This window comes from Falco biarmicus, chromosome 2, assembly GCF_023638135.1.
Source record: "Falco biarmicus isolate bFalBia1 chromosome 2, bFalBia1.pri, whole genome shotgun sequence".
Classification (NCBI taxonomy): domain Eukaryota; kingdom Metazoa; phylum Chordata; class Aves; order Falconiformes; family Falconidae; genus Falco; species Falco biarmicus.
The window spans coordinates 73146711-73170062 of NC_079289.1; the positions used below are offsets into that span (position 1 = coordinate 73146711).

General features: G+C 40.9%; 2 protein-coding genes across 9 annotated transcripts in view; one reads left to right on the plus strand and one right to left on the minus strand.

Annotated features, from left to right (window-relative positions):
- Positions 1-52: 52 nt before the first annotated feature.
- GTPBP6 (GTP binding protein 6 (putative)) lies at positions 53-10087 on the minus strand. Of its 2 annotated transcripts, none has more exons than XM_056328052.1 (10): positions 9635-10087; positions 7342-7479; positions 6848-6918; positions 5543-5673; positions 4743-4813; positions 4134-4292; positions 2562-2770; positions 1652-1800; positions 1211-1363; positions 53-749 (listed from the first exon to the last, which is right to left on the minus strand). In XM_056328052.1, exons 1-10 carry the CDS (start codon positions 10029-10031, stop codon positions 608-610), a joined length of 1620 nt encoding a protein of 539 aa, XP_056184027.1. In that variant the 5' UTR covers positions 10032-10087; the 3' UTR covers positions 53-607. The 2 variants fall into 2 exon arrangements, with proteins under 2 accessions (XP_056184027.1, XP_056184028.1); XM_056328053.1 differs by having other exon boundaries at positions 1622-1800; positions 7342-8571; positions 9635-9767.
- A 117-nt stretch (positions 10088-10204) lies between these two features.
- LOC130144059 (cohesin subunit SA-2-like) overlaps positions 10205-23352 on the plus strand; it is a 67017-nt gene continuing 53869 nt past the window's right edge. For 6 of the 7 annotated variants that reach the window (XR_008819999.1, XM_056327051.1, XM_056327052.1 and 3 more), the window contains exons 1-6: positions 10205-10326; positions 10806-10985; positions 15410-15494; positions 16130-16276; positions 17763-17859; positions 18892-18968. Coding sequence is in view for 6 of the 7 variants with exons in the window: in XM_056327051.1 (XP_056183026.1) it covers positions 10942-10985; positions 15410-15494; positions 16130-16276; positions 17763-17859; positions 18892-18968 (450 nt within the window). In the remaining variant the exon portion in view is untranslated. Of the gene's footprint in view, positions 10327-10805; positions 10986-14653; positions 14864-15409; positions 15495-16129; positions 16277-17762; positions 17860-18891; positions 18969-23352 lie in introns of all 7 variants that reach the window. The other variant, XM_056327053.1, reaches the window with a different exon arrangement.

A 23352-nucleotide genomic window follows, 5' to 3' on the forward strand; every position in this document is an offset into this window, starting at 1 on the left:
TAATAGGCATTGTGGATAAATCACTGTAGGAAAGAAAACTGGATGGGTAAAAGATGTTCACAGCTAACTTTATTTATTGCTTATAAAAATTGTGTGTTTTTTTTGCTTCGCTGCAGTAAGACATGGCAGTTATTTTACTTAGGTTCATGTATTCTGCTTGAACACATATTTATCTGTTATTTATATATAGCCAACAACATTTTGTTCACTAACTTCCATTTTCCAAGGACCATCTGACAAACCGTAACAAGTATTATTCGGAAAAATGGGGTAAAAAGCTTTATTTGTATGATATAAGAAACTTGGTAATTTTCTGAAGGTTAATTCAGATGCCATCCAGTGATGTCCATGTGTTCGAGGTCCACAGCTTATATCCAACAACATTAAAAATTCAGTGCTGTTCTTGCACTTGCTGACAGAATGAAGCCCAAAACTCTTACTGTTTTCAAACGTAAATTCTTCAGAAACAATGTCCATTTCTAAAATGTGTCAAAAACATCAACTGGGGAAGAAATATACTCTTTAACACCCAGACTAACAGGTCATTAACTTCATCCCACATCCTCTTAAAAAGAGATCAGTTTCTTTCCTAGAAAAGGATGCATCTTCATGGCATAAAAATCTTACTGTTGGGAAAGAGGTTTTTGTATTTGCCAAAAGCAGAACTGCTGATTATCACCTTCACCTTGGCTGTGCCATCTTCAGGCATGACTTCTACTTCCTGAACTGCCGCTTCTTTATAGAGCCAACTGTAAAAGTAAAAGCAATTAGCATCTTGAAAGTATGACACTGCATAAGATGTGATCTTTGTTTTAGGTCACCATGTTCCAATTGAGGTCATTTAACACTTGAAAGGCTAAGTGTTCCACTTAACTTTTTATTTACTACTTGCTGTAGGGTATAATCTTTTCATACACCTTTCAGATTTGTGTTTTTATCAGAAATCTGGCTCCAGGAGCAGTGGCATAGTCTTTCAGGAATTATGCTCTATTGTACCAACACAGAGAACTCTATGAAGGACACTTTCAGCAGCAGACTTCAGGGTATCTAATGGAGGTATTTTTTCTCAATGGGTCAGAAAACTTTGATAATTATCCCTGTAATTCTTAATGCAGGTTAAAATTAAAATGATATGATTTGGACATTAAGACATGCAAGACTAAGAGTTTCATATTTCTCCAAGTCCTTTATAGAATTAAAAATTATTTACCTTAGCTGAGGTCCCTCTAAGTTGACGCTGACTGTCAGAATCTTCTTCCCTGTTGCTGTCAAAATTTTTTTCTCTATTTCTTCTTTCAGCTCTTCTAAACCATGTCCATGTAGAGCAGAAATGGCTAAAGCGTTTTCTTCAGTGGGTTTATACCTGAAAGGTTAACAATTGCTCATACACTTGCTCGTGAAGACGAGGTTGTGAAAATATTCCATGGATAATTGAACTGTCTTACTTTATACTAGCACCTTCCTACAGAGGCCATCTCTCTTATGACTTTTGTAGTTAAAAGATAATTCTTTTTAAGACCATAGCTACATGTGCAAAAGATTGAGTAACATTATTAAATGTATTTAGAAGTGTGAGAGCTCTTTTCTAGACTAAGCGTAACAAGCTTTCAGAACATAAGACCTGTAAGTACACTTAGCATCTTCTGCTTGCCTTTCTATCAAATCCACTTTGTTATGAACTTCTACCATTGAGTCCAGTAAATGGCTGGGAATATTAAGATTCTTCAGAACTGACAGAACGGTTGCTTTCTGGAGGATGGTTTCTGGATGAGTAATATCCCTCACATGAACGATCAGATCCTAGAAAGCATCAGTACACAAGACAGTTACTTAATGAAACAGCAGTTACCAGGTAGTAGAGATTTTATACTATTTTTTGTATTGCTAATTCATGTAAGATACTTTCCTATCCATTAGATAATACATTGGCAGGTTAACACTGTAAAATGAACTACAAAACCAGGTTTTTTTGCACTGTGCTGGCAGAAAAAACGTAGCCGTTTAGTCTTTCACTTCACAGTGAGTACAAATTGTCTCCAATGTCTGTGTGGATGCAGCTTTACACTGTGCTACAACACAGGAAACTAATAAGAAAATGATTATAAAAATACATTTCTGTTTATTACATGCTGGCTGCATCACATCACAATCACCCTCTTTTAGTGCTACAGGAAACTTAAGTTAAAAACAGGTAATTCCAGAGGCTTTATTTAATTTTTAATTCTCAAGAAAGGTAGCCTCAACTTACTCAGATGCACTGTTCAGGTTTTCAGATATTTAATCAGCAAAATCTGATTTATCTGGTTTATGTATCGTGGACAAGGACACACATACTGCAAATAAACTCTGAAATCTTCTTATCTCTAAGTTCTGTATAATTTCAAGTCTCAGAAAAATGGCTTATGGTAAGATATTTACCTCATTATCTTAGAAGATTCCTATAGTCAGTCAGCTACTTCACTAAGAACAGCATACCAATTAACTTTCCCTTCTCTGAAAGGGTGAAGATTATCTGAAAGGAAATCCATTTGATTTCTCAATTTTTATAGTCAACAACTTACAGAGTAAGCCACTTCTTCTAATGTAGCCGAAAAGGACTCAACCAGATTATGTGGAAGATCAGTCAGAAACCCAATGGTGTCAATATAAATAACTGCCATATGCGAAGGAAGATAGCCAGCATGGGCTGTAATATCAAGAGTGGCAAACAGCTGATCTCTGGGTTGAAGTCCTGCTTCCCCAGTCAAGGCTTTGATTAAGGTAGTTTTTCCTAATTAAAGAAAAAAAGGACAAGATTTTAATGGCTTGTCTCATGTAAAAATCTAATTTGCAAGGCTCAGGTGAGTTGTATGATGTAACAGATCTTTTCATATCCATTTCACCAATTTAAATCTAGCCTATGATTAGGTATCTATATGATGTTAGGAAATCCAAACACAAGTCTTTACTTTTATAACTTTGACTTGGATTTAAGGCCACATCTAGAAGCTATGCTGTGAAATCATAAAATGATCAAAGACTGAGCTGACCTGCAAAGCGACCTACCCACACCTCTCACCTCTAAGACCATCTGAAGAGCACTGCTGTGACAGCACCAGGAAGCACACACATTTGCACTCCTCAGTGCTTCTGTTACCAAATAAAACAATTCAACACTTACTTGTTAAATCCAACAGTAAACAGAAGCACTAATAATATGTAGCTTATTAGGTTTATGCTGTTATTGGGTGCTTCCTTATGAACATAACACTGAGACATTAATTTACCTCAATGAGTATTTCACAGAATTTAGTCATTGAAGTGCTCAGTATATACCCCAGTTAAAGTATTTCGATTATGTGCACAAAACTGTAATATATATACACATTTTGTTGATTCTCCAATTTTAAAAGTATGGAGGTAAGACTTTAAGAAAAACATATGGTGTAATCCAAATCTTTGAGTGTATAACTGGTAACAAAATTAGTGCAAGGTAAGTTTGTTTTTATAAAGATGATGACTCAGAAAATGAAATGGTCTTAACATAATGTAACCTGAAAAAAGTGTCTAGCCCAAAGTCTATTTATGCCTTGTGTATGAATTTACTTGTATAAGCTCTAAAAAAAAAGGAAAAAAGTGTTTAGCTTTTTTTAGATTCTTTTATAAACACATCTCAGAACACTATATGTCAATCAATGAAAAGCTACAGTACTTAAGCACGTTTCTCAGATCAACTGCCAACTCTCCCTAATTCTCCTCCAATGCCTCAAGCCTTCACAGCAACCTAAACACCCACACACTTTTACTTACACATACTCTATCCATTCTCAATCAAGTAATAGAGATTCATATACGGGAACACTAACAGTACAGTCCTCAGCAGTATATGTAAAATATTTTTAGTGCAATAGGTGCTAGGCATTTCTCCAAAATGTGCTCAAGACTGGAAAAAAAAATTAATACAAATATAACTACAACAAGCATAATTTGCTTTCCTAACTATATCCTAATTGACATACATTCATTACACAATTTAAAAAATAATTAAAATACAAAGCCTATTCACACTGAAGTAAGATTCTGGCTAGAGTTTCTAATTAGAAATTACATAATGTAAGATCTTTTGTGTTACGACTTCCTGAGTTTTTGCTTACCACAATTAGTATAGCCCATTACTGAGATAATGGGAAACTCGCGTTTTCTGCGCTGAGTTCTAAGTAAAGACCTTTTTCTTCTTAGTTTCTCCAGGGCATTCCTAATTTTAAGTTCTTTCTCCTTCAAGATACGATTCTGTGTCTCCATGAATGTTTCACCTGAAAAATACAAATGAATAATTGGCAGATTAGCCTACAAAAGGAAGAGTAAGCCAAGTGATATTGTGCATTTGGAAATCAAGTGAGTTGGCACTAGGGCATATGAAGTTATAAATAAGCAACCAAACCCATGTATTCTTGCCTAAGAGTCAAAGTGGTAAGTAGTTAACAAAACATATGCTAAGCATTCTAGAATAACCACGTACACTCATGATAAACCCCTCTGGCAGCAATTAGTCTGTCCACAGCCACTTATTGACTCAGTACAGACTAAAACTTTATTATTTAGGTTACCTTCCAATAAATCTTTGTACATTCAATTAATTAGATGCAGAACACAAACAGTTTTTTCCTCTTGGCCTCCTCCAAATAAAGTAAGATGCAACAGAATTTGTTTAAAGGCTACTGAGAAAAAAAATCCTGTAATTCATGAGAATATTTAGACTTTACCTGAGCCCATGATGTATCTCGATCCACCTCTTTGCTGATCTAGCTGAGACACCTCATTTTTCAGATTTGATCTGGCAATGGAGTAACAGTTAATTAGAAGCGATTTACTTTAATCAAGCTATCCTAAAAAGCCTAATCAAGCTATCCTAAAAAGCCTAACAAATGTGAAGCAGGAGTAATATTCTAACAGTACAAATAAAAACACTAAATGACAGAGCTCTAAATATAACACGGTCATGTTGAGAAGCCTGGTGAAAAAAATCCATATCTTCCTGGCTCCTCAATTGTGGAGCATGCAACAATCTTAGCAAATTATAACCGCTATTCTGAAATGTCAGAGCCAAAGATGCCTCTGATAAATCCATGCAACTCACACCATCTGCCATGTACAAATATTTCTATGCCACTTAATGTAGAAATGTGGAAAATTAAGATACAAATTAATGCCTTTAATCTTCCTTGTTTATAGCCTTCCTTACTAAACCCACCAATAATATATATGGGATACACATATCCAATTCCTATATATCTTCCACATTAAAAAGAATGGAGACTTTTAATGAAAAATATCTTTTGTAAGGTTATCTATTGAACACTTCCGGGTTTTGCCTGTTAGCACTGCAGAAGCTTGAACCAAAGACATAGCAAGTATTTCTACGATCTAATCAATCATTGAACATACTATGCAAGCACTGGAACAATGTTATTTTTCTTTACAGTACACTATTACCATTTCTGTTAAAGAAAACAGTCACTAAAATATATCAATATCAGTATGTGGTTTGCGGAGCTTGAGGTACCTGAGGAGTGGAATTTCAGCCAACGCTGTCTGAAGTTTTGCTTCTCTGGTCCGGGCATTACAACGAAAAATGTGAAGTACAACAGTGTATCTGTCAAAGACTTTCACGCCCCAGGCATCTTCTAGTTCTTTCTTTAGCCATGCAAGACAAAATAACCTATATGTCTTCTGTCCCGCACAGTAACAGCAGATCAGTTCTGACACAGCACTACAATTAGCTGATGGACACCTGAACTCAAGAGGATCTCAGGATTCCATTTCAATGGATGGGCAACAATTATAAGCACGCAAAGGCAAAATTTGGTTGACCACAAAGAAAAGCGATAAAGAGAGTTTAGAAGATAGAACTTCATGTCTAGGGCCATCAACAGTGTTAAATTGCTCTTAAGATCTAGATTTGTGAAATTTTCTTAAACAAATATAGTACTGAAAGAACTCATACTATAAATTAAGGAATAAATATTAGGAAATCAAAATCAAACATTTTCAACTTCCCTTTCATCAATACATTGAAGTGCCTGACATAACTATCAGAGCTATTTACCATCTCTGTTCATTTTATAATCAGAGAGAGCATTCAAAACTACCAACAAAGCATTGTTTGCTTGCAGAGTTTGTAGGCACTTTACACCCCACATGATGCTGTACATGCAAAAAACCCCTAAGTATTTATTTCAGTTTGTCTAAGCATTTCAATATATAGTTCATGCACCAATTGTTTTACTGCCATGTTAAAAAAAAGTGAAGCATGTTCCCTCAGTGTAATCCATCCATTTACAATGTGGTTTCTTTTTAACGGTTGGGCATGAAAGTTTAAATATTTGATACATTCAAGTATAAGCTTGTTCTAAAATTGCACCTCATATTCAAAATAAAACACAGTATCCACAGAACTCTAGGACATAAATACACGATCCATATAGGTATAGAAACTTGTGAATATAGCTAATCTGAAATGCTGACATTCTTTGCAACAAAAGCTGTGTTATCACCTCTGTTTTGTAAAAGAGACCTTCAGTAACTTTTCTAACATTTTAAGCAGGGCCAGTGGGAAATACAGGAGCAGAGTCTATACCAAATGGCTACCAGGCTGCTGGAAAACTCCAGGCATGAGAGCTTGAAACACATATATCAACTGGACAAATGTAATAGGAATTAAGTTTCCTTTCAACAACACTCAGTCCAGACGGCTTCATATATTACCATTTGCAAGTTCAGAGTCATAACTGACCCTACTTCTCACAACATAAACAGCTTCCAAATAATAAAAGTGTAAAGAATATGATTTGGTATCTTACTGAATTACCTTTGTTAGTGAAGATATTCTTTCCACATTCAAGAAGACAGCTGTCACGTGGGGCAATTTTTTAATCTTTTCTAAAAGATGGATAACCATTGCAAAATACAGTGTTAAATGTCAAATCTCTTTTTAAAATTCACAGATTATAACATGATTTTCCAGTGAGCAGAATGCTCATAAATATCAAATGGCATCACATTCTCTCTGTTCACAGTTGTAATTGCACTAATTTAGTACTATGTCAAGAACACCTGCCAGTTTCACTTATGTCAATCACATAAACATTGGGATTAAGTTGCCTCACACATTTTCAGTGAGCAGGGGTTATTTCTCTCTTGCTTTTGTAACCTTAAAATATTCTTTGAAGACTGTTTGCAAACCTGTATGATGGATTAAAAAAGCTGTCACTCTCTTCAGCTTTCATACCTATCCTTACACAGTTCAGCCACAGAAGTCTTCCATTCATAATCATGCACTGCTAAAAAAATCTCAGTCCTTACCTGTCAAAATCTGAAAGTTTCCTTTGCCAAAAATAAATTTCTTGTCAGGATTTTTTGTACGAATAATTATTTTCTCTAAAACTGTCCAGTTCTGAAGTGTATCTACAAGAGCAACAGCTTCAGCAATCTGTAATTCAGCTTTAGGAACACACACACAAAAGAAAAAAAAATATTGTAATATACCATCATTAACTTTGTTCAGATTTCCAATAACTGGTATGTGCATAACAGAGAGACTAAGCTACACTGAAATTCTACTATGGTATTGATTTCAACCGCCAGCACCAGGAGCAAAATGTCTTACTGCTAATCAGAGCAACAAAACTTCTAGTTTGATGCAACTTTCTCACACAAAGCATCTTTCTGCCAGTAAAAATTATTTCCTTGCTTGTTGATTTAGAAGAATTTTTATTTGCATTGTCAGCAAAGAAATTACCAAGCTTTTTGCCTCAACAAGTGAAATGAGTAACTAGCTGGAAAATAAACTGTTATTTCAGATGAGCACAAACCCATGTGATTAATTCCTTGCTGTTTTGTGGCAATATTTAAAGCAGGAGTCCTCAAACTACGGCCCACGGGCCGGATATGGCCCCCAGGGTCCTCAATCCGGCCCCCGGTATTTACAGAAGCCCCCCACCCCATCCCTGCCAGGGGTTGGGGGGGGATACCAAGCAGCCGCAGATGACTGCCTGCCACTGCATCCACGCGCTGGCACCGTTTAAAACGTTCGAGGACCCCTGCTTTAAAGGATTACTAATACAGCTTATCCAGCTGCTAACTTCACTGCAACTCATTCATAAAGGACCTACACTGATTTATGACTTGCTAAAACCAGCATATTCCAATCCTGTATTCTGGTTCATCAAGTTTGGTGTTTTTTTTTTTTTTTTTCAAACATCTACATGGCAAAGCATTGGTTTTTGAGGACTTGAAATCATGAAGACTACACCAGCATAATATCAGATCAGTAGATCTAGTTTCAATTTGCCAAACTTTCCCCCTTTTCGTAACACATTTGTCAAGTTTCTCTGGATAGCAAAACATGATTTGTGTATTAAATAGATTACCTTGGTCCAAAAGGTAATATATTTCTAAAGATAACCATGATCCTCTTTCTCCTCATACTGTTAGTGTTGCTTGTAAAATGCACAGATTTCCTGTTGCACCTGTGGTGTTTCAACAAGCACTCCAAAACATTTGTTCAGACTTCAGGCTCTTCATCTGGAGGGCCTAAATAAATGGAAAGGGATCTCTGCTATTCTTCTGTATGCCTGGACAGAAAGGTGCCTTCATACTTATTTTTCAGTTGTAAAATGGAGTGCTTATGTAAATTCTGAAAAAGTTACAAACTTCACTCTGCAACGTGGTAATTTTTTATGATTAGCAGCACTAATAAAACTAAATGAGATTTAGGTTCATGGCATAATAAATACATACACGGTAGTTACTGTTGCGTTCAAACTGTCTACAAAAAGCTAACTTACAAGATGCTCTGTTCTTTCTGTCACAACTTTGTAATTAAGAGAAGTGTTTGGAGAATCACGAAGTCACGTTCATCCTGTATCTTAATTGTACATAATTAATAAACCTATACTAGCTAGCTACAAGGAATTCTGAGAGAAATCTGAAAGCAACGCTAACCAAGGTCCTTACAGAGGAATTACTGGTGACTGCATCGCTAAGTAACTGCACACAGGCACTTCTTCAAGCCCACGGGAGGACTTACACAGGACCTCACCTTCACTGCGCTCTCTTTTCTAGACAGGAGGGAGTTCCTGCTCCTTCAGCCAGCTCCTTCGCAGGCCTAAGGCCGCAGGGCTCCCGCCTGCCCGGCTGGGCCGCAGGGCTGAGGGCTGAACGCCATTACCCTGCGGCTCCCAAGGAAACCCGGCCGTGTCCTTACAGCAGCCCCAACACCCCGCGCCGAGCCGTTCTGCTGCCCAAGCCCGGTCAGCGAGACACACGGGTCAGAGCACGGGGCTGCCAAGCCCGAGCGCACACCGCCTCGTAACGGGTCATCAGAGAACAAACACGGCGGCCTAGAGCGCTCCTCTGAGCCTGCTCCTCGCCACCGCCCAGCCATCACGCAGCCTTACCGCCGTTAGACCGGGGCCACCTCACGCTACCGGCACCAACGCCCTGCCCGCCACCCCGCGGGCCGCGGGGCTCTAGCGCAGAGGGAAGCCCAGAAGCTAGGCGGGCGGGGGGCGGGCGGGGTGTGGCGGCTGGCTGCCGGGACCCGGGGGGTCGGGGCGGGGGTGTTACCGGCCGGCAGCCCGGCGCCGCCACGCACCCGAGGTGAGCGGCGACTTCTTCGGGCCCCACTTGACAGCCGGGTGCACCACGGCCACGCGCTGCACGCCGGGCCCCAGCGCCAGCGGGGAGGGGCCCAGCAGCTCCTCCACACCCTCCTCGTCTTCATCCTCATCCTCATCGAGCTCATCCACTACCTCCTCCTCCTCGCTGGCCCCCGCCACCCCCTTCCGCCACCCTCCGCCGCCCGCCCGCGGTGGCCCGCCTCTGCGCGGTGGCCCGCCTCTGCCCGGCGGCCGCTGGGGAGCCCGCAGGCGAACGACGGCGCTGAGCGGGCGGGTGCACAACGGCCCGGCGCGGCAGCGGGCCCCGCCGAGAGCCGCCGCCGCCCGCCAGCAGCGCAGCAGCAGCGACTGCGAGAGGCGGCCGGGCCCCATCACGCGGCTGCTGGCAGCACCTCGCCAGCCCCGCCACGGGAGAGGCTGCGGGGAGAGGCCGCCGCGGGGCCCGCCCCTCCGCCCTCGCCCCGGCCGCTACGGAAGCCCCACGGCGCCGCAGCCCCGCCCACCGGTCCGCTAGTGGACCACGTGACAGCGATCCCGCCTCTGATAGGCCGGGCGGCGCCCGGGGCCGGCCGTGATTGATGCGGGGCCGGAGCCGGAGCCAGGGCCCCTGCGGCGGGGGGCGGTGTGGGCGCGCGCACGGCCCTGCGTAGCGGCATCCGCGGGGCAGGTGAGTGGCGCGCGCGGCCGCCGTCGCGCTCCCCGCCTGGGCCGCGGCCGCCGCCTCCCCCCCAGCCGCGGCAGCGAGCGCCTCCGCGGCCGGCCCGCCGCCGCACGGCTGCGTGCGTGTCTGTGCGGGTGGCTGGGGGTCCCGGGCCGGCCCGCCGCCTGGTCACGTCACCTCCCGGCGGCGGCGCCCCTGAGGCGGCCGGCCTGTGCGGGGCGCGGTGCTGCCGGCGTCCCGGCGCTAGCCCGAGGGGCGGCGGGTGCGGGCCCTGCGGCCCTGGCGGCTCTGGCGGCCGGCGGCTTTGTACGCTCTGGCTCTTCGGCGCTCCCGCCAGGTGCAGCGCTCCCGCCCCCCGGTTCTCCTCTTCGAATTAATTTTTTTCTCGAAGTTGCATCCCCTTCTGCGACTTGGAGTTGCGGGGGACTTTCCTGTTTGAAGGGAGCTGCCTAGAATTAACTCGCTTTGTTTTCTTTTCTCGACAGTTTTTGGCTGCTGCTTCGCCCGCAAGAGCCAAAGCTTTGTTAGGTTTCTAACACCACCGATCTCGGTGAAGTTTCCTCGGGAGCGGTGCCGGTGATGTTAGCCTGCTGTCTGTGCTGCTGAAATAATGCAGCTGAAATGATAGCCGAGCCCAACGCAGCCACTCACCTTCCCGGCCGAAAGTAAGACGTGGCACAGGTTGCCGGTAACATTTTTTTGGTAAATGGGTGCTGCCCCTTGAGTTTGTGCCCTGCAGATACTGGGGCAGTCTGCAATGTGTTATTTTGGATGGGAGGGGGGGAAAATAGGATTTGGTGGGCACTATGTCTTGTTACTAATGTCTTCATTTTATTCCCTTTTATGTGTTGTTTAGCATTTTCTTAAATGTAGTAGTTTATGCTGATTGACAGAGAGCCTTACAAGCTTTTCTCTGCCTTATTCGCTACGGTGCAAATGAACCTACTTTGGGAAAAAAAAAAGGCAAATTCATAGCCAACTTGTGTTCACTTTAGTGGTGAGTTTGGGGATGCTGAGGGGGAGGAGTGCTAAGTAATCTGTAGCCTCCCGATTGGCACTAAAGGGAGCATTGCTTCTTTGTAGCTGTTTTTATCAGAGATGCATCAAGCCTCCTCTTTTTCGTGATGTATTTTTTCAGTCATCAGTTGAGATGATCTATAAACCAAATTTGTTCATGTCATTGCTTACAGAATGGGATTTAGAAGCTCTATCTCTACTAGAGCAGATACAAAAAAATAAAAGGTAAAGCATTTGGGCATATCTTGTCTAGTTTCAAAGAGTGAAGCTTCTTAGGTGTCCAGTGTGGCATGCTTTGAACTTATTGCAGCCCAATATTTTTTGATCTTACCACCTTCTGAAAAAGTCTGCTACAGGTCTTTTGCTTTGTTAAGCTTTAACAAAAGCTGAGAGATGTGTTCCTCATAGTCTGTGATGACATCTAATAGAGCTTCCCATATGTCCTTTCTGGTTATGTTTCATCTGAGGCCAGCCTCTTGGTTTCAGAAGTGTCAGGAAGGCACCTGGCAGTTGTTTAGCTGAGATTTTTATGTTGCTTCTAAAACATGAAGCAGTTTTGTTGAAATTTACAATTTTAAGAATCTACAGGTAGTAGATCCAGTAACATAGAATAATTGTTCCTCTTGTTCCTCTTACACAGCTAGTGTAATATGTTATCTCTTTGTTAAAGAAAGAGCTTTTTTTTTTTTAAGTGTGAATCATTAAATCTGCTCCAAATCTTTATTAAGATGAGAAAATGGAATTTGGAAATTCTCACGGTAGTAGTCTGTTTGAAGACTAGACAAAGGACTTTACTTCCTTCCTACTTCAAGTGTTTGTATCTTATCAGTAATACTTCAGGTGCTAGTGAAAGGACTATATAGTGGCAGGAATGCGAGATAGAAATGCATCTGAGCCATGTGGAACAGGGTATAAAGGTGAAAGTTAGCATGAGATAGGAATGGAATTCTGCCTGTGATTTCTTACTGATTGCTGGTGGAAACAAAGTAAATGGCTGAAAACGGTTACCAGTGCGTGCGGCAGTGAATTTAGGTATGCAAAAATACTCAGTATGGTGTAGAGTAACAGAGGGGAGCAAAAAGAAAAACAACCTAGTTCAAAATTTGTCAAACCTACTGTTGAACTTCTATAGTTGAAAAGATGTTACATGTATGAGGATCACTGCAGAAGTCATCACATGTTATCCTCAACTAGGTACAGTGGTTCCTATTTTGCTCAAGAAGATAAGAGGATGTTCTTTTAACAGGTTCTTCAACAGAAACTTAGCTGTGCAAATAAAAACTCCATTGAAATACCTTGTTTAGTTTGTAAGTGGTTTCATGGGGTTCAGTTTCTTGGCTGTGGTCTAGTTCCTGCAAATGTTTAAGTACCTGCCTTATGAATAGCCTTACTGGAAACATCAGTATTAAAACAAAAACAAACAAACAAAGAAATGTGAGTATTTGTAGTATCTAGGTTTAAAAAGTATCTTACTTTTGTGTAGGTTGTCTGTTGTAGCACGGTGTGTCTTGTGACATTGCTACGTGCTGTGGTGCACTGAGAACCAAAACAATTCAGAACCTGAATGGCTTTTTAATGTTAGTATTTAGTGCTTAGTTACATTTGTTGAGTGTTTAAGACAGATGTTTAGTGCATGTGTGAAAGTTACGCTGACTGGTTTCATCACAGAGAGGTTGTTTTACTTGGCATTGTTAGCTCAACATGAGGAAGCTGTATGTATATCAACAGTCTTCTCATTCTTGCAGGTTTTGCTGAGCTTTGGTAAGCATGTGCTGTTTCATATACCAGGCATTCACTTACTTTGAGTCCCTTTTGCTACAGGTACATGTTGCCTGGCATAAGCTGACAAAGTAGGTGGCACAGGACCAGTAGATACCATCTGTGGTGCCATCCTTCAGGATGTTCTTGGGAAAAAGATGCATGAGTTAAAGCTTCAAAGACATAGATTCTAGACAGACATACTAAAAGCAGTACATGATCAGTACTTGACTGTACTATCCTCCAGCAGGTCTGATTTTTTTTATTACTTAAATGTTTTAGTTCAACTTGGACTCAATTGTAGTTGCTGTAATCAAATGCAGTGCATTTATTTTTGCTATGGGATGGAGCAAGTTGCTAAATAGTACAAGCAAACAATTCAGGAAAGTTGTTTGAGAGTGTGTTGAGGATTATGTTGAGGTATAGTGCAGAAACAGGTAACGCACATTGCCAGAATGTTGGCTGGCATCTGAGTTACAGTTCTAGTGAAACAATGCAAGTAAGAACTTGTTAGTCCAGCCCCATAATGTTGAATTCTGCTTTGAAATCAAGAGTGAAAGGATTTAATCACACAGGAGAAGCAGCTCCTTGAGAAACATGTTTGGATTCTTTTTGTTTATTTGTGGTCTGTAGAAGAATCTGTGAAGAGCTAACTGGCATCAGAAAAGTGATAGATACTGCTGTTTCTCGCTGCTTGTTCTTTTCAACTAGGAAGTCTCTGGTGGTGCTTGAGATACTTAATCTCTGTGGCTTGCAATTACAAATCAAAGAAAACACTTGAAGTCTTCTGCAAACTGTTGCTTATTGCATACTGACTCAGTGGTGGACTATATAGTTCATCCCTTTTTTTTTTTTTTTTTTTTTTTCTTCCCTGTAACATGCAGAAGTGCAGACAGCTAATGTAAGGATTGGTTTATCTTGAAATATTTTCTTGGTTTCCATCTGTCAAACACTGTGCTGCGTTTTGAACTTTTCTATGACAAGACATTAATTTAATTTAACTTTCATGGGACTTTTTTCTGTAGGGAAGTTCAGTATTTGTATAACTTGTATTTAGCAATTTGATATCTTTTTATAGAATTTCATATTTATATAGGATTTTTATAGGAGGTTTTGGAAGCCTAATTCGACATATAGTGAAGTGTCCCAACAGGTCAAAAAAGTACGTAGAGTTGTGTTTAAATAAAAACTTCTGTCTGCTTTCAGTAACAAAATAACATCAGGACCTTGGTCCTGTAGTTGATGCTGTTCATCCTCAGGATTTGCTTTGCAGAGGCAGTGTCTGAAACAGTCTCGGGAAGAACACCAACCACAGTGCTTATCTGGCATTGATAAACCTAGCTGAAGTTGAGCTGGCTCTGCATTCATAGTTAATTCTCCATCTGGGTTAGTGAACACTGGATATTGGAGAGCTGACTATCTGACAGTGTAATACACTGCTTTTTTTAGTTCATAAAGTGTTCACTTGTGTTAGTACACTCTCTTGTTGCAACAGTATCACGAAAATAAAAGTGACTGTATAGTCTCATATTTACTTTCTTTTTGTGCCTTCTTATAGTACAAGTCTCAACTGGCTTCATGTCCTGGCCACAGTAGTTTAAAAGGAGGCCATAGCAGCCAGCTACCAGTACTGGACCTGCTGCACAAGTGGGATCCAGCTCGTCCGCCCAAACATGACCTTTGGCAAAGCATATTGTTAGCATTGGGAATGATGAAAAGTGGCATGATTTCATTGCAGATAAATGTATGGCTTCAGATCTCCCAGAAGGTGCATTTTTATTTATAAAATTATTCCTTTGTTGTATTAGCAATGACCTGCAAATGAAATTTCTTATGTGTCTTTTTTTCTTCAGCATGTTTTATAGACAAAGTAGAACAGTTTCTTCCTCTCATTTTAAATTGTAGACCCACCAAATGTTATTGCCTTGTTTTGTTTAGAGCACCCACGAACTGAACGAATACCTGTGTTATTGATTTATGGTGCAAAGCTCTTAAGTCAACAAAGGCTGCCTTAAGTCAACATCAGCTTTCCGGTTCATTTACTTACTTTCTACTTCCTTGATATCTTTGATTGTTTTGCTAGTTTTCTAATTATCTGTATACCTTACAGGAAAGCCAATAGTTTCAAAAAGGCCCTAAATTTCTGTTGTACTTTTAGTTGTTTGGCTTTTAGTAACAAAATGACAAAACTTCCAAATGATTCACTAAAAATATTAAAATACATTTATATGCTTTTATTTTCTTTTGTTGTTTGTATTGAAGTGTGTAGTTCTGTGTTCTCACTGCTAATCCCAATGTGTTTGTTACACTTCAGAGAGAATGCTGTTCATGATGAGACTGTGCCCGAGTCTGCTGTGCAGAATGGCAGCTGTGTGAGAAATGGCAACCTGAAAACACCAGTAAGTTGTGGGTTTTTTTTGTAAAAATAATTAAATTATGGAGTTTATCTTCTGTCTCGTTCAGTTGTTACAAAATTGAGTATTACATAAAACAATCACAATACAGCACATGTAAAATCTAGTCACTGGATACAGCTTGACCCCCAAATTCCACTGGCATCAGAGCCTCAAGGCTAGCTTTTGAACAGTCTGTTCATTTCAGTGTGTGCTCTTCCTTAGCTGTGTGTTGTGTGCAGCTGGTGTTAGTTTGCAGGTTGTGTGTTTACCCTGTGAGTGAAAAGATGTGGGAGAGTTGCTGTGCTTGCTGTCTGTTCTTCAGAAATTATAGCTGTCACTGAAAAATGCCTTCTGGGTAGCATGCAACTAACTGCTCAGAAGCTTCTTGGCTCTTATACCTTCCTATGCTCATCACTCATTGCTGAGAAAATGTTCAAACTGGTAAATCCTTTCTTTCATCCCCTTCTAGTACAGTAATGTTTGATAATGCTTTATCCTTGAAGATTAAGAGTTAGTGCCCTGGGGAGATTATTGCCATGAGAGTAAAATAAAACTTGTTAGGGGATAATTCAAGTATCTGTGAATGGCTGTTACATGTTGCATTTTTTCACATACTTTCTTTGCTTGACTCATTTCAGAGAGAGAAACGGAAGGTCCGAGAACAGTGTGAAAACATAAGGAGGAATTCTTCCAGTAGAAGAAGAGTGAGCCAGCTGCAGAATGGCGAAGTGGTTGAGGCAGTTACGTTGTTTGAAGTGGTTAGCATGGGGAAGCGGGCCATGCAGGTATTTCTAGTTCTGAATTCTGAGAATTGGCAGAGGGAAAAGGGATAAACAGTGGTCGTTTCAGTTATTTATACTCTGGAGCATTGAAATTTTGTTCTGTTTTGGCATAGGTGAGCAAGAAACAAGTTTGATTGGAAAACTGTTATGAGCATGGCTCTTAAAAAGCATGCATCTTCAAGAAATTAATGGAAAAGTAGCTGTCAGATATTTAAAAAGAGGAAGGAAATATGTACCTAAACCAGTGTTCCTAAATCAATGTCTTCAACATACAAAAGGAGAATTATTTTAAAAAATACAGAAAAGGTTCATCAGTAGAAATTTTTTGTTGCTCAGGATTCTGAAAATTGGGGCTTCTCCCCCCCCGCCCCCCCCCCCCCGAACTTACCTTTTGGTATTTGTCTTTTACCTTCATTCCAATGCAGTTTGACAGCAGTTTGAAGGATAGTCAGGTTCCCTGTGCATCGATATAGTTACCAACTTTATTCAGTGTGAGGAAGCCTACCTCCTCATACTCTGAGCATATATGTATATTATGCTCGTATATGTGTATGAGGGATTAAAATCAGGAGCCCCAGATATTTTTATACAGAGTTAATACAAGTCTCCAGTATGCAGTTCCTCTAAGCAAGGTGTGTGTCTGCACACATGAGAAGTACGTTTACATTTTGGATGCAAGACCTTAGTTTTTAAAAGATGCTTGTGTGGATGGACTTTTGCCATGCTACAGCTGTGGTAACTTATTCAGGGAGCTCTGCTAAGCTCAGTTTCTGCTTTGCAAAGCATGATGTGAAGGACTTGGAAAGGCAGCAGCTTGAGTCCAGGCTGCTGCTGCTAGAATTCATTAGACATGTGTGGCACTACAGGTGGGTTGAAGCCTGAATGGCTTGTCCCAGCAGGCCTGTGTCACATAGACAGGGCTGTACTGACCTAGAAATTAAATCTGGAGTTGTTTTTTAGTTTAAGTGTAGTATGTGAACTGTTTCAGCCTACTGCACAAACTGGGTGCTAGTGAAGACGATAATTCCCAGGGACAATTGCTGCTATTAATTTAATACTAATTATTAGATGGTACAGAGGTTAAATGTGTGTGTGGGGTTGGGTTGTTTTTTTTTTTTTATTTTAAAAATGAAACTATTACTGCAGTGCTGTCAAGAAGTCAGGAGGACGATGTTTTGGGTTTTGTGTATTAAATTTATTAAAACTGTGGTTATTTTCCCTGTTAACAGGGAGCAAAGCATCTGTGAATGACAACACTGCGTAGAGCAGAACCTGTGAATAAGCAGTTCAAGACTTCATTTTGCTCCAGAAGGAGTCTTTTGCATGTGCTGTTAGAAATGGAACTAAATGGTGTGGAGTTTATTCTAATTTTTGTAATTCAGTGGAGATGGAACTGTGTTAGTTTGTGTCTTTATGTTGGATGTTGTCAGTGGAGTACAGCATGCTGTGTTCAGCTCCTGGCTAATGAGTTTCTTTTAATCTGTTCTAGTCTGTAGTAGACGACTGGGTTGAAGCTTATAAACAGGACAGGAACGTGGCACTTCTAGATCTGATCAACTTCTTCATTCAGTGCTCAGGCTGCCAAGGTAATTTACCTCGTTAGTAGCCTTTTCCATTGTCTGTATGTGAGAGTAGTCTGAAGTGTGCTTTCTGAAATGTAATTATTCTCTCCAGCAAATCATGTACTTACAATCTGTGTAAGACAAACTCCAGATGGGCAGAGCTAATAGTAAAGCAAGCTGCTGGTTACATTTGTTCACTCTGTGTTTACAGTTGTATTTTTTTTTTTTTTGAAATTGAAAGAAATACAACAGAGTTGTATGTGAACATGGTTTGCAAGGTCAGGTTTCTTGAAGTGGCATGTCAGATTGCTTTGCAGAATTCCCACATAGGGAAGATGGTTTTGATGACCATGCTGATTAAAATCCTATGCTTCAATTGCCATTTATTTGGTAATTTCCTAGTATCTTTTGTTTTGCTAGTATCACTGTTTGAAAATAAGCAACTAGAAAATTAAACTCCCTGCTTTGGTGGCTAGAAAAACAGTCTCTTGCCTTGTTGCCTTTACTTTTACCAGAGGGTCGTGAAGCTGTCTATTTCATAACAAACACTGAGACACAGTGACTTTTGGGGACAGCTTGCTAGCGAAATGCTTCAGGATGTCAAGTAAGCATTTAAGAAGTCTGCTCTGTTAGTTTGAAACTTCTCTGTGTATCTAAGCAGTTAAAATGTACCTTCTATACTTCAGATTTTTTTTTTCCAGGTCTTTGGCTAATATGCCTTTTCTTATGGGAAATGTTTTGGGAGTCTTTGACTAGCAGTGGGCAGAATTTTAGTAGATCCTTGAAGTAAATGAATGGACAGAGAAAATAGTCATGCCAGACGGGCACAGGGTAGATTTCTCTAATGTGAATTTCAGTTCTGTTTCACCACTTTTTTTCTAGTATGAATGGATTTATGTGTTTCCCTATGTATATGTTGCCCCTACCAGTGTAAATGGAAATAAGAGTCCCACTTTTCTGGTGTTTCTAAATTAAAACGAAATCTTTACTGTGGTTTGGACTTTGTTAATGTAATGAGGTTGTTGGTAATTGTTTTTTTGTGTAAAACATTTCTAGGCATGGTAACAGCAGAGATGTTTCAAAGTTTGCACAAGAAGGATGTAATGCAAAAAATGACAGAGACCTTTGATGAGGTAGGCACAGCTTTGACTTTGCATGCCTTTCTCATGTAAACAACAGGCTCTACTTAATAATCAACCTGGACAGAGTTCCTGCTGCTTCTCAGGAGCTGTGTCCCACTACCTTAATTTAGGAAAATAATTCTATTTTTCACAAAAGAAACTTGGTGTTGTAATGACCTATTTTAGCAGCAGCAGGATTTTTTTTTTGTAAGTCACATTTATTTTTCAGAGTTTTATTAGGGCTATCTAACTGCAGTCTTCCTGAATCTGGCTTTCTCTTAGGAGTTCTTTTGATAGTGACTTAATATTGAGGTAAATATAACCTGGCATTGCAGCAGGTAAATGGTTCCTTTGGTATTTCATTGATAGGTCCTTTTAAAAATACTGTTGTGGATTAATGATGAGCTAATTCAAAGATATGTTTTAGATGATAGTTTATTTGAATCTTTTCTTTCTGTTTTATTGACATAGTTAATTTTTATAACTGTATTTCATATGCAAGAAGATATGCATTTCTGGTTTTTAGATAATTGTCAAAACAATACTGAATATATCATTTCTTGAGGATTGTTAAGAAAAATGCATAGCTTTACAATACTGTTTCTCATTTGACTGCTCCCTGACTAATTATGCTAACATCAAATTTTCTGCAGTGCTCTCAGTTGCTTCTGTGCTTTTTTCCCCCCTGTATTTGCCACCTCTGAATTGATTTGTCAAGCAGCAGCCATCAGCCTTGTTTTAATTGAGCATCTCTCAAAGACCAGCTGCTCTAGAGATTCCCACAGAGGATGAATTTGCCAACATGGTTTTCTTCATTTTAGAAGTGTAGTAGCACTTGGCCTAATTTTTGATAGAAATGGACCAATATGTGTTGGGCCATGTGAATTAGTAATCTGGTACTTCTTTCCCAACTAATTAGCCCTGAATAGCACTCATGATAGGGTAGGCACTCTGGAAAGTACAAAGATGTGATTATTGTTATCAGCCTGGATGTGTTACAGCTCTGTAACCTTTTCACCTGTCCTGGTGGGGCAAAAGAAAGCTTCTAGGGTTGCCTTAGAAGCTGTATTCCGCGTGCTATAAAAACAGTCACTTTGGTTTTGGGTCAGTGTAGTAACATGCTACTCTAGCAAAACATTTTGCTGATGGAAAAAAAGGGATGCAAAGAACAACAAGGGCTTCTATAAGTACGTCAGCCAGAAGAGGACTGTCAAAGAAAGCATACCCCCACAATGAACATGACTGGCAAGCTGGGTAACAACAGATGAGGAGAAGGCTGATATACTCAACAACTGTTTTGCCTCAGTATTTACTGGCAACCTCTCCCTAGACTTCAAGTGGATGAACTGCAAGACAGGTAGGGGGGGAGTAAAGTCCTTCCCATGTAGCAGAAGATCAGACTCATGACCACCTGAGGAACCTGAACATATGTTAGTCTATAGGACCTAATGAGATGCATCTTGGAGTCCTGAGGGAATTGGCTGATGTAGCTGCCAAGCTATTCTCCATGATACATGAAAAGTCATGGAAGTCAGGTGAAGTCCCTGCTGTCTGGAAAAAAGGGAAATGTTGCTCCCCTTTTTATAAAGGGTAGAAAGGAGGACCCTGGAAACTACCATCCTGTCAGCCTCTCCTCTGAGCCTGGGAAGATCATGGAACAGATCTTCCTGGAAGCTATGCTAAGGCACATGGAGGACAGGGGGGAGATTCAAGACAGCCAGTATGGCTTGACCAAGGGCAAGTCCTGCCTGACCAGCCTAGTGGCCTTCTATGATGGAGTGGCTACATCAGTGGGCAAGGGAAGAGCTACAGATGTTGTCTGCCTGGACTTCTGGAAGGCCTTTGACATGGTCCTCCACAATATCCTTCTCTCTGAATTGGAGAGAGATGGATTTGATGGGTAGACTGTTTGGTGGATGAGGAATTGGTTGGGTGGTTGCATGCAGGGTGTGGTGGTGAACAGCTCGATGTCTAGATGGAGACTGGTGACAAGTGGTGTCCCTCAGGGGTCTGTATTAGGACCAGTATCAATGAAACAGAGTGGGATTGAGTGCAACCTTTGCAAGTTTGCAGATGACACTGAGCTGAGTGGTGCAGTTGATGTGCCTGAGGGACAGGATGTCATCCAGGGGGGCCTGGACAAGCTTGAGAAGTGAGTCCATGTGAGCCTCATGAGGTTCAACAAGGCTACATGCAAGTCTTGCACCTGGATCGGGGCAATCCCAACTATCAATATAGGCTGGAGGTTGAAGGGATTGAGAGGAGCCCTGAGGAGAAAGATCTGGGGGTACTGGCACGTGAAAAGCTGGACACTAGTTGACAATGTGTGTTCACAGCCTGGAAAGCCAACCGTATCCTGGGCTGCCTCAAAAGCAGTGTGGTCAGCAGGTCGAGGGAGGTGATTCTCCCCCTCTACTCTGCTCTCATGAGAACCCACTTGGACTACTGTGTCCGCCTCTGGGCTCCTCAGCACAGGAAGGACATGGACCTGTTGGAGTGGGTCCAGAGGAGGGCAAGGAAGATGATCAGGGGGCTGGAGCACCTCTCCTGTGGAGACAGGTTGAGAGAGTTGGGGCTGTTCAGTCTGGAGAGAAAGCTCAGGTGGGACCATATTGTGGCTTTTCAGTACTTAAAGGGGGCTTATAAGAAAGACCGGGACAAACTTTTTAGTAGGGCTGTAGAAGAATGGCTGCAGAAGCGTGGCCACAGAAACCCTAAGTATCTGCACAATCCAGGCCTGGAATTGGAATAGGCCTGGAATTAGAATTGTGCTGAAGTTGTTGTGCTGAAGTTAACAAGAAAGTGGCCTTGATCTATTCTTGAATCCCGAGACCAAGTAACTTTGTTGTACTAACAGGCCGTGGCTGTAACAAGCTGCAGCTGTTAGGGAAGACATGTGCAAGGCCAAGGGAGATAGGGAGCGGGATGGGAATAAAGGGAGTAGCAAACAGCAAGGCTAAAACATAGCTAACGCAAATAGCTGCATGGATAGAATGCTTGTTCTAATCATGATAATTAGTAGTGTGAGAGCAGTGCGTGCTTAGGGGCTAATAACCAATTATATGCTTGCTTTGGGAGCATGGTTGTGTATTGAGGCTATATAAGAAGTGTTAGAAGCCAATAAAGATGAGCAAGATGCATAACTCATATTGAGTAATTTCTTGACTCCGGCGGACACCTCTCCCAACATAGGGCCTGTTGCAATAGGGCAAGGGGTAATGGTTTTGAACTAAAAGAGGGTAAATTCAGACTAGACATAAGGAAGAAATTTTTTGTGATGAGGATGGTGAAACACTGGAGCAGGTTGCCCAGAGCGGTGGTAGATGCCCCATCCCGGGGAACAGTCAGGGTCAGACTGGATGAGATGAAGATGTCCCTGCTCATTGCAGGGGGGATTGGACTAGATGGCCTTTAAAGGTCCCTTCCAACCCAAACCATTCTGTGCTTCAATGAAAATACCAAGTGATAATCCTTGTGATAAACACTCAGTGTCTGTATTTTTTTTTGTATTTTTTTTCTTTAAATCTGGTGAATTCTGAAGTTCTCTTTTCTGTTTTTAGATAAACGGACTCTAAAAAACCTCCTAAGATTATTTATACAGAATTAGGTATTTTTCAAGACAATATCTGTCAGCTTGTTTAATTTAATCTTGATATGTTATGCCTAGCATTAAACCAGCACTAATATAGAAAAAAATGTCTGAAGTAACCACTTGTTAGCCATGGTTATTAGGTGATTGAAAAAATTCTAGAGGATTAAACCAATTTCTTTAAGAGTAAGAGCAAAGTAGTTTGTTATTTTAAAGTCGAGTTGTTTCTTCTTTGTGTTTCTTTTCACATGTAGTTCACTCATTGTTTTCATAAATAAAGATGGAAACGTGACAGCGATTAATTTAGTTGAGAAGTAGTGCCATATAGGACTTCCTGTGATTTCAAAGTATTTTTTGAAAACAAATGATAATAGTAGTGAAAGTAGTAATGAGAGTGGAAAATATTACCAGGTATCTGCCAGAGCACCTCATTTTGCCTTTTGATTTATGTTGTTTGTTTCTAGCATTCAGAAGATTGGAAAATTACAGGGTTATATATAGTTCTTTGCTCTTGATCATTTCAGTGACTTAACCATTGCATTACTGTTCAGTTAATTGCAACACTGTATCCTTGTACCAATCAGTGCATCTTCCCAAAATTCTCACTAGTAGTAGTGGGAGATGTTAGCGGTGGTGAGTTTGGCAAGAAATGTGAAGGGCAATGAGGGCACATGATTCTACAAATACATCAACAGCAAAAGGAAGACCAAGAAAAACATGGGCCCACTGCTAAATGAGGCAGGGGCCCTGCTGGCAAAGGACGAAGAAGAGTCTGATGTACTCAATGCTGCCTTTGCCTCTGGCTGT

Bases quoted from the DNA above. Each gene is read 5' to 3' on its own strand.
- GTPBP6 (XM_056328052.1), bottom strand. From the start codon at position 10,031: ATGGGGCCCGGCCGCCTCTCGCAGTCGCTGCTGCTGCGCTGCTGGCGG. The intron at 6,919-7,341 runs GTAAGGACTGAG...TCCATCTTTTAG, and splicing joins AAACTTTCAGATTTTGACAG to AAAAGATTAAAAAATTGCCC. The intron at 1,801-2,561 runs GTAAGTTGTTGA...GATGCTTTCTAG, and splicing joins TAGAAGAAGTGGCTTACTCT to GATCTGATCGTTCATGTGAG.